At 33.2% G+C, this 11,280-nt stretch overlaps 1 protein-coding gene and 1 non-coding gene across 2 annotated transcripts; one reads left to right on the plus strand and one right to left on the minus strand.

Moving 5' to 3' along the window:
• Positions 1–80: 80 nt before the first annotated feature.
• TRNAR-CCG (transfer RNA arginine (anticodon CCG)) lies at positions 81–153 on the minus strand. Its single transcript has one exon. It is a non-coding gene; the product is annotated as a tRNA-Arg (tRNA).
• Positions 154–3,614: 3,461 nt separating this feature from the next.
• LOC133689027 (putative clathrin assembly protein At2g25430) lies at positions 3,615–6,234 on the plus strand. The gene is made up of 2 exons (XM_062108729.1): positions 3,615–3,938; positions 4,011–6,234. The coding sequence occupies exon 2, from the start codon at positions 4,030–4,032 to the stop codon at positions 6,004–6,006; it is 1,977 nt and encodes a 658-aa protein (XP_061964713.1). The 5' UTR covers positions 3,615–3,938; positions 4,011–4,029; the 3' UTR covers positions 6,007–6,234.
• Positions 6,235–11,280: the final 5,046 nt, after the last annotated feature.

An 11,280-nucleotide genomic window follows, 5' to 3' on the forward strand; every position in this document is an offset into this window, starting at 1 on the left:
GTTGTTGAATGGTTTTTAGCTGGGAGGCATTTACGGAGAGAGCCATCAATCTCTAAAAAGAAAAGAGCTGTGATAAAAAGCGATCACGGTGGGACTCGAACCCACAATCTCCCGCTCCGGAGGCGAGCGCCTTATCCATTAGGCCACGCGATCCACTTGTGGTAGCGGTTTGAGATTCTAAGTATTACTAGTTTACAAACTAATCCTTTCTTTAATTTTGAAAGAAGAAGATGAGAGCAAGTGTTTGTTCTTCTTTGACCACGGAGCACGAGGACTCCAGACCCGAGAAATCGTAATAGGATGTTTTTGTTTTGGTGGTCATGTTTTTAAGAAATTTTAATTTTAAAAAAATTAATTTTTTGATATTTTTTATTGTTTTGATATATTAATATGAAAAATAAATTTAAAAAATATTATTTTAATATATATTAAAAAAATGATTTAAAAATTAATCTTTATCGTAATTTTAAACACGCTATTAATATATAGGATAATAAAGTGTTTAAAACTATCTAATTCAAATTTTGAATTTAATATTTAAAAATATTTATTAAGTTATTTTAAATACAGTAAGTAAATAAATGGAGTGTATCTTTAAGAATTTATAATATTAACTTAACATTCTTGCTCGAGTTTTAATGAGGATATGGTTGTTTGTTTGGGATTTCTTTAATCTTTTTTTTTAAGTTGTTTTTCATTTTTAATTTCTATTTAAAAAATATAAATAAAAAAATAAAAACAAAGAAAATGGTTAAAATAATTATTTTCTAGCCAGCTAAATAAAAAACAATGTTTACTTGAGATAATTTTGTGTCTTCCCTATCCCAGAAGAAAAGGCTGGATCAGGGATCTAAAAAGCTCGAAGAACCCTAAGTGCATCACGTCAAGTTATGTATCCTTATAATTTTATTTTTTTTAATATTGAATTCATTTTCCAACTTATGTTTTATAATTTAGTTAAAATATGGAAAATTATTCAATTGTATAAAAAAATGCTTTCTGCCATGAAAATTGTTTTCAGGCAAACAAATATAACCTTGATTAATAGCCATGCTGTCAATTGAGATTGTTTAACACAATATATTCGTAAAATTAAAAATTTAGACATAAAAATCTTCAAACTATATATTTCTTTGTTTTAATTTCACATAATCCCAATCTGTCTAAATCAAAATGTTTAAATGTAAAATAAATAAATCAAGTGAAATTTTTCTTATTTCGCTCACTCATGCATCATGATTAGGGGTGAGAAAAAAAACAAAAAAAAACCAATTAAACCGGAAAAAAATAACTGAAAAAATCAAATCATAAAAAAAAACCTGATTAAACTGATTAGAATTAAAAAAAAACAGACCAGTTTGGTTTTAGTTTTATAGGCATGAAATCAGACAAAAAACCGAATCAAACTGAAAAAAAACTAGTTTTTGTTCTAAAATAATTGAACTGAAACTGGTTGGTTTGAACCAATTTTTATTTTTAAAAAAATTTAATTTAATTATTTTTTTAATAAAAAAAATCAAACAAAAAATAATCACCCTTAATCATCAACATTTCACTCTCTTTTCTTCATTCATTTGACAACTACAAAGCAATTAAAGTGAGTGGTGACTGTTGGCTTTTCATCTTTATATCCCTTTTCCAATCCAATTTGTTTTCATGCATTTTATCATCCCATCCAAAAATAAAAAGCCATTTAGTGAAATTAATTATGCTTCCCATTTTAGCAATCTACTCCATGGATCAAGGAGGTCAAAATTTAACAAAGGGAGTGATCAGTGAGGTTTATTTTATCCCAAAATATAAATTCCAAATTAATTTCCCAATAATAATTATTGATGGGATCAACCCACCAATAAGGATCATCTAGCAATCAATTGTGAAAAAGGAAGTCAAACTTGAATTAAATAACATTACCTGTATTTAAATTATATATTTCAAAGTTATTTCTTTTTTAAATATCAATTGTTGATAAATTAATATGATAGCTCGATCTAAAAGACACTAATTATTAAGTGGCTAATGTTATTATTAAAAAAAAAACCTAATTAGAGATAGGCGTGGGAAAAGTTAATCTTTATATTTATTGATTTAATTTTGAACTCCAATTCGAGAAATAAGTGATAATAAAAAAACAATCTTAATTGACTAATATACAAATTGATATAAAAATATTTATATTTGTCAAATAAAAAAACAAAAAGAATTTTATTCAAGTAGGCGTAGGAAAAGTATAATATACAGTTCATGCTACATGTGTAATTATCCTCTTGTAGGATACGGGCAACCCTCTAAGGGCAAGTTGCCAGCCTATTTATTCTCCATGCCTGATCCTGTCATTATAAAACTCAATCTGACCTGATAGATTAACATAACAAGCTATTAATTTAAAACTCGATTTTCAAATTAGGTTTTATATTAAGTCAAGTTAAAATTGACATTGTCAAATATAATTAACTTGCTACTTGTTAAAACTCTAAATGAAAATTGATTTTATTTAAATAATAATATTTTTTTATCCTATAAAATAATATTTTTTTAAATTAATTTGAGTCGATTTAACTGTAACTTAGTTATCAGAATAAGTTATGAGCTGGGCTGAATTTTAATAAATATAATAGTATTTAAAAATGTGATAACGATTATTTTTTGAAGTATTTTTTTCAGAAAATAATTAAAATAAAATATTTTTTATTTTTTTTAATTTATTTTTAACAACTACATCAAAACTATTAAAAAATATTAAAAAATTAATTTAAAAAAAAAAGTTCGAAGCTTACTCCCAAGGTGCCTACATCTCTATTCCTGAACAAATATAACTATCCACCGCCTGCAATTAATTACCTGAGACCTATTATGCACATCTGACTTCGTATATTTAATGATTAATTAATACTTTAATTAGTCCCCAGACTTGGCCATCAGTCACCTGCCCATTGGTCCACTCCTCTTCTTGTGGGACCAGACCACCGGATCAGCCGCCACGTCAATAATTCCGAAACGCTAAATTGCACAAAAAGAGAAAATCAACATCACCGGATATCGTACGCGTAATAACAAATCATGTTTATGTCCTCTTTATGTAATTTGCGTGAACTTAATTTATTTAGTCCCCGAACTTTCAAATTATCCTCTTTTACTCCTTTATTTCTCACAAGACAACCCTTCAAGGACTAAATAGTAGCTTTTCTATAATCAAGATGCAAAAACTCTTTTTCATCAAATCCTCGTGAAAAATAATAAATAATGATTTTGCGTAATTTATATTTAGGATTCCATCAAATAATTAATTTATATGATTTTCCTCTCCATTCATACAAAATAAATATTAAAGGGTGTGGCCTAAACATCAAATTATTTTCTTCTAAAAAATATGCATTTTACGTGCTCGAATCACATTATTTGAGCTAGTCACACAACGGTGGACTCTCTTTTTTTTGGCATAGAAATAAATCACAATCATTTGAAGAAAAATTATTGAGTCTTTTAAGAAATAATTAAAGAAAATTATTTTCATTATTAAAAAAATTAAAAAAATATTATTTTAATTAATCTAAATTAATTTATATAAGTCGTGATATAGGCTATGATCGGGTTATGTACCAGATCGGGTTTCTTAGTCCTTTCGAAGCTGCTCGGGCACTTCCGCTATTATTGCTGTCTCTCCTCGACTTCTCAGATCAACGCCTCTCCTTCCTCCACGTCCTCTCCGGATCCCAACTCCCTCTTTATATCAACCTTTTCTTGATTTTTATTACAGCTGACTACATTCTCGCTCACTAAACAGTTTCCTTTTATCTCTCCTCTTCCATCTCTCTCTCTCTCTGTCTCCGCTGCTCTTGACACCGAGATTGTAATAAAACACAGTAGATCCGACGCCGTTTTCAGCAGTTTCCACCCTTCTCGTCCCAGATCCAACAACCTCGAAATCCGACACACCGGTAAACTTAACTTTTTAAACTACTAAAACCTCGAACTGAATTCCTTACTTATTGTCCGCTTGCCTCTTCCAGCTCAGCATCAACGGTCGATATGGCGCCGAGCACGATTCGAAAAGCGATCGGGACCGTTAAAGATCAAACAAGCATTAGTATAGCCAAAGTAGCGAGTAATATGGCGCCGGAGCTTGAAGTAGCAATTGTGAAAGCAACGAGCCACGACGATGAACCGCCAAATCAGAAGTATATTCAGGAGATATTGAGTTTGACATCGTCTTCTCGGGGTTATGTGAATGCGTGTGTATCTTTGGTTTCGAGAAGATTAGGGAAAACGCGGGATTGGATCGTGGCGTTGAAAGCATTGATGGTCATCCATAGGTTGTTGAATGAAGGAGATCCGGTGTTTCAAGAGGAGATTTTGTATGCTACGAGGAAAGGAACTAGGTTGTTGAATATGAGTGATTTTAGAGATGAAGCACATTCAAGTTCCTGGGATCATTCCGCTTTTATTAGGACTTTCGCCATGTATTTGGATCAAAGACTTGAACTGATCTTGTTTGAAAGAAAAGGAGGTGATGGTGGTGGCCGTGTCTGTGGGGGGAGTGCTAATGGTGGTGAAATTGAGAGGTATGATGGAGGAAGGGGTGATTTTAGGTCGCCGCAGCAGCAGAGAGGTTATGAGTATAGTGATCAGTATAATGGGGAGTATAATAGAGGGGAGAGTGGGTATGGGATGCCGAGGAGGACGAGGTCTTATGGGGATATGAGTGAGATGGGGGGAAGAGAAGGCAGGGAAGAGAAGAAGACAGTGACGCCGCTGAGGGAAATGAAGCCAGAGAGGATTTTTGGGAAGATGGGACATTTGCAGAGGTTGTTGGATAGGTTCTTGTCGTGTAGGCCGACAGGGTTGGCGAAGAATAATAGGATGATATTGATTGCCTTGTATCCTGTTGTGAAAGAGAGTTTTAAGTTGTATGCTGATATATGTGAGGTTTTGGCTGTTTTGCTTGATAAATTTTTCGATATGGAGTATCCTGACTGTGTGAAGGCATTTGATGCTTATGCTAGTGCGGCGAAGCAGATTGATGAGTTGATTGCGCTATATAATTGGTGTAAGGATACTGGTGTTGCTAGATCGTCTGAATACCCCGAAGTGCAGAGGATTACGGGTAAATTGTTGGAGACTTTGGAGGAGTTTTTGAGGGATAGGTCTAAGAGACCTAAAAGTCCAGAGAGGAGAGAGGAGGCACCTCCTGTGCCTCAAGAGGAGGAGCCTGTGCCTGATATGAATGAAATTAAGGCCCTGCCTCCACCGGAGAATTACACTCCTCCACCTCCCGAGCCAGAGCCCAAGCCTCAGCAGCCACAATTTGCCGAGGATTTGGTGAATTTGAGGGACGACGCTGTCACGGCTGACGATCAAGGGAATAGGTTCGCTTTGGCTTTGTTTGCTGGTCCGCCTGCCAATAATGGGAATGGATCGTGGGAAGCATTCCCATCTAATGGAGAACCGCAATTGACCTCAGCTTGGCAGACTCCAGCCGCTGAACCTGGCAAGGCAGATTGGGAATTGGCATTGGTTGAGACAGCTAGTAATTTATCGAAGCAGAAAGCAACTTTGGGTGGTGGGTTTGATTCATTGTTGTTAAATGGAATGTATGATCAGGGAATGGTGAGGCAACATGTTGGCACTGCTCAATTAAGTGGAGGTAGTGCTAGTAGTGTGGCGTTGCCAGGGTCTGGAAAGAGTACAACGCCTGTTTTAGCTCTTCCTGCTCCAGATGGAACAGTCCAGGCTGTTAATCAGGACCCTTTTGCCGCATCTTTGAGCGTTCCACCTCCTTCATATGTCCAAATGGCTGATATGGAGAAGAAACAAAACTTGCTTGTTCAGGAGCAGGTGACATGGCAACAATATGCCAGGGAGGGGATGCAAGGCCAAGCTAGTTTGGTCAAGATCAGTGGTACTGGTCACTACAATGGAGGTCCTACGCCAATGATGCCTTATGGGATGCCACCTGTCAATGGAATGGGGCTACCACCGGCCGGGTATTACCATGCTCCCTACTGATTTGAATGCCATTTATCTAATAATTTTGTTCATGTTAATGCTCGTGTTTATTTTTGTAGTGTTTTGTTTCTCTTAAAAAGATATGATGCCATGTTATTCCTGGGGGGGGACTGAGTTCGAGAGATAAACGATGCTGGGAAATTGTGATGTTTGGGAGACCTGTAATTGGAATTGTGATGTCTCTTTGTGCTTTGTAATATTAGAATTTTCAGACACTTTTATTCTTTATTCTTTATTATTACTATTTTTTTATCTTTTGTTTGAGACCTCAGAGAAACTACATTTAACACAATTTAAACTGCAACTTCTTGTGATTGGTTGTAAAACAACCGTTCCTTTTTATTTCCAATTGTGATGATCCATGTATCTGCATCCTTACGAGTTAGGTATCTGGATGGACGGTTCTGTAATACCTCTAGTAATGTTTATATGCGTTGTGTTCAAGGACTTGAAAACGTAGTTTCTAAGTTCCTTGCTGTGCTTCATGTCCCTTTCTTCCCTTCTAACTTATTCTGGAAGAAGAGTTGCTCCTGAGGTTTCCCCCACCAGATGATTGATCTTCATCTGGCATAAGCTGATACTACCAGGATACTTCACCCACCACTGTGTTTTAAGCATGGAGGCCGGCAATAGGATCTTCAGTAGCTCAACACCGTAACAGTTGGGTTATCGTTACATACCATAATGGAACTTTTGTCGTGGAAATATAGCTTTGTTATTGACTTGGAGAACTATTTCTACTAGGAGGTGCTTTGTTATTATCAAATAGGTGGATAATGACCAGTTTAATACGACAACCAAGTCATGCATTTTAGACCGAATGTGCGTAATTCTAATTTGCCCTGGGATGTTTAGCCATGTAAATAGTGGGTGTCAGGAGGCAACTTCTTTAAACTTTGAGAGGATCTTGTGTCTTTGGCAAAGTGACGTGATCAATATGAAACCAGACCTGGACACATTCTCTCTCGATATTTTTGGCAGAGGATATGTTTGGAAAATTTAGGCGGATGTAGATATGGACTTGTGAATTGACCTTTCAATTTATTAGAAGGTGAAACCAATGGGGTCAAGAAAGTGCCTGATTTGAAAGAATTTGAAATCACTTATAAATGATATGAGATAATTGGAGCTGATATTAAGAGTGTGTTTGGAGCTGATATTAAGAGTGTCAGTGGCGGATGCCGACGTCGATAACAATGGAGTATAATTCAATGCAGACAGATTGAAAGGTTCAAAGTGAACAAGGTAGTAACGAAAACGACTGTATGTCTGTAATGATATCATATGTATTTGGTGTTTTGTTTTGCTTTTCCTGTTAAGGTTGCTATGTTGATCCAAACTGGAATCATACGACTCTAGTTATCTGGGAAAAAGATGACCTTGTCAATCCAAAGTTAAAAATTCTGCTGCAACCTGGAAGGGTTTCGGCAATTCAGAATCTTTTAGCTCCGAGCTAGCATAATCCTGAAATGGCTTAACTTGCTGGTATTAAAAGATTGGCACTAGATTCCATGGATGTTTAAACCCTGCCTGTAATTTCTTATTCCTTGTCATAATTAAGCACCCTTATATCCTGTGGTGGCTCACCAATATGAAGGTGGCAGCGTGGACCACCGCCATTAAGACCATGGTGTTTACTTTTATTGTTGACATGAGATCCAAAGGACGTGATGGGGTAGATCATGAATACATAACTTGGTTGAGATTAAGTTTATTAACATGATTTTTACCAGCAAGTAAAATATATAATTGCAAATCAAAATTTAATGTTTACATATAATAAAATATAGTGAAAACATGTAAGATTTTAAGCTAATTTTTAAAGTAGTAGAAAAATAAGATAATATTGCAATTGCTATGTTTCTTTTAACAATTTTTCAAAAATATAGTTTAAAGAAAAATACACAATTAAAAAACAAATTACAAAAAAAAAGGATTAGAATAAAAAATAATGATATAAATAGTTTAAATGTATAGTGATAAATATTCAAGATAAAGAATAAAAAATAATATTTTTAAAAAAAAATGTAAAGAAAAAACTAAAAAATATTTTAAAAAATAATAAATAGATCAAGTGTAAAATAATAAAAATATCAAGTATAAATATCAAGTATAAAAAAAAATAAAAGAAAAAAAACTAAAAACTATAGATTTATCATTATTATAATATCAGCAACAATAAAAAAAATTAATTATATCATTTCTACACTATCTTATAATAAAAATTAATGATAATTTTAAAGGATGAAACTTAACTGGTTAGGTCATAGATTTGTTTTTTAAAGATCACCAGTTCGAGATTTATAAACTTTAGGATCGCTGTAAGTTTATATAATTATTAATTTTAAAATTTATAAAATTAATTAGTTAATAAAAAAAATAAAGATTATTGGCAAAATAATTATTGGTGGCGGCCCATTTATATTTGCTAGGCATGAATCCGAGTGAAAAGAACTTTATTGTCTTCTTTGAAAACGTGTACACTGATTCCACACAAGGAGTTCTTAGCACAGAAACTTCACAGCTTTTCTTGGGTGGACCGACCTTCTAGACTATCATTACATTTCGTGCCATGTTTACTCTTCTTCTTTTTTGACTGGTCTGCTGGTTCCTGAGCCACGGTGTAGTTGACTCTGACCACCAGTCCTGGTCCTCCTGGGTGGCTTGGGTAGGTGAATACAATATCACTAGCATAAGATCAGCAATAGTGCGCGGTGGGCCGGTAGGATCAAGGACAAATTAGCTGGTAATTAGGCAAACAGTGGTGGAGATTACGGGGCAAAATGTTGAATTTAAATGAAGATGCACATTTTATCGAAAGGATAATGTTTTTATTTTTTTTAGTTTAACATAGATGTTTGTGCCAGATTGTGCGCACATTGACTAATTTTACAGGTTCTGCAGTTAACGATCATATAAGTCTCTAGTAGCCATCATATGAATAACAATAAGGCTCGAACCTGAGACCACAAAAAATACAAACTTTTTAATCTCAAATTTTTACCATTTGATCACCACCTAGATAGTTGATAATTAAAATGCCAACTGCTGGTGGGCTGGTTGTGCATGAGCAAGAAAAACTACCAGCTGTGTTGTGGGTCCTTTGGAATCGAGGAAGGTCATCAATCCCACCGTTCCTCTATGTTTGTTGTAAGAAAATTAAGATAGCTTTTTAAAAAATAAAGATATAAATATATTTTGTGAGATGATTTTAAAATAAATTTTTATATTTTTTAAACAATAGTTATAGGGGACAGGTATTTAGGGATAATATTCATTATTTTTTTATTAATAAAATATATTTATAAAAAACTATCAATTTTAAAATTATCAAATTAAAACGAGTAAAGATAAAAATAGTTATGATTATAATTTTAAAATCAAACTCGGGAGTCGAGCTGGAGCAAAGCTTGGGTGGTTGGGTTGACCTGTAATTTTAAAACCTAACTTAAAGGTCAATATGAGGCAAAGCTCGGGTCACAGGTCGAAGCCCGAGTCACGAGTCGATCCAAATTAATGTAAGAATAAAAGTGGTTATTATTATAATTTTAAAACTCAATTCAGGAGTCAATCTGGGGCAAGACTCGAACATGAGTGGGGTTGACCGTCAACCCGGGTCAACATAAGAACAAAAATGGTTATTATTATAGTTTTAAAACCCGATTTGAGAGTTAACAGGTGATAAAGCCTCAGTCACATTTTAGAAGGGTCAACCCTAATCAACATAAAATAAAAATAGTTATTATTATATTTTTAAAAATTAATTTGTGAGTTAACCTAGGGCAAAGCCTAGGCTACGAATCAAGATGGTCAACTTGCTTTGACCCATGCTAATGTAAAAATTAAAATTGTTATTAACATAATTTTAAAATCCGACTTGAAACTCAACCGAGGTAAGACCTAAGTCACAAGTCGGGATGGTCAACACGGGTTTACATAAGTCAATATATGGATAACAATGATTATTATTATAGTTTTAAAACCCGATTCGAGAGTCGACCTGAAGCAATGTTTAGGTCATGGGTCGGGAGGGTCAACTCGACTAACCTTACAAAAAAAATAATTTATTCTTCAAAGAAGTCAACAAGTTTTTGACCCGAGTTTTATCCTAGTATGACCTAGGTTGCTAACTGGGTCAAGTCAAGTCAATCATTTCTTTATTTTTTTTTAAACTCGGATCATTCTAAGCCCCAAATCAACTTGTGAAGTCAGTCCTGATCTTATAACTAGGGTTTTTATAATATTATTAATTCCAACACAATAAAAAATAAAATAAAAAATATATATCGAATTATTATTTTAAAATATATAAGTTTGACAATAAAAGTAGAATATATTTTTTCATAATTTACTTATCTTGTCCACTATAATCTAACTAGATATAAAAATGATCACTTTATTTTATATATCAACACGGTTTTATCTCAATTTTTTATTTATTTATCTTTTTTGTTTTTATTGTTTATGTCTCTTCCCGGGACATCAACTAAATGATATCTAAAAAAGTACATAAATTGCCTTTTCTTTTTCTCCCGAAATCTCTTGACGAATATAATGTTAGATCTACATGTCAATGGTCTGTCTAAGGTCGTCCAATTGAAAAAAGACTTTAGTTTTAACGTGTCAAAACTGAATTTAAGAATTATTTAAGACATAATCCAGTCTAAGACTTAGGCTAAGGGTTAGACAACTCAATCTAGAAAGATTTTAAAAGGATAAAAATAATATTATTTTAATTTTTTTAAAAATTGAAATATCATTCTTTTAGAAAAAATTATTCTAATAAGTCAAACCAGGTTCATTTGAATTTTAATTGACCAGATCAATTTCTAAAATAATTTAATATGAAATTCAAGTTTAAATCCTAAATTAATAATGATGAAGCTACTTGAAAAGTAAGTCGGTTTTTATAACCATGTACTCAATTATTATAAAAAAAACACAAGAACTCAATTCGAAGAAGAATTATCTGTACATCCAATTAATTCCGTTCTTATATATATATATATATATATATATATATATATATAAAAGGAAGTAAGAAATTACAAGGCAACTTGTTTAGACTTTGTCGAGTCGATCTACCAACGTTAAAGCAAAGACAAGTAGTCCAAAGCGAAGACTAAACTGCTCAGTCCGGGTCCAAATTGTCGAAGAAATTATTACTGGGCCTGTTTATGGGCCGACATCTTCACTATGAAAAATCTACTCGACAATTGTTTTTCGAAAAATCAAAGATAAATGCACGATGATATCATCATTTTTTTTTAAGAA

The sequence above is a fragment of the Populus nigra genome, chromosome 3 (assembly GCF_951802175.1).
Source record: "Populus nigra chromosome 3, ddPopNigr1.1, whole genome shotgun sequence".
Taxonomy (NCBI): domain Eukaryota; kingdom Viridiplantae; phylum Streptophyta; class Magnoliopsida; order Malpighiales; family Salicaceae; genus Populus; species Populus nigra.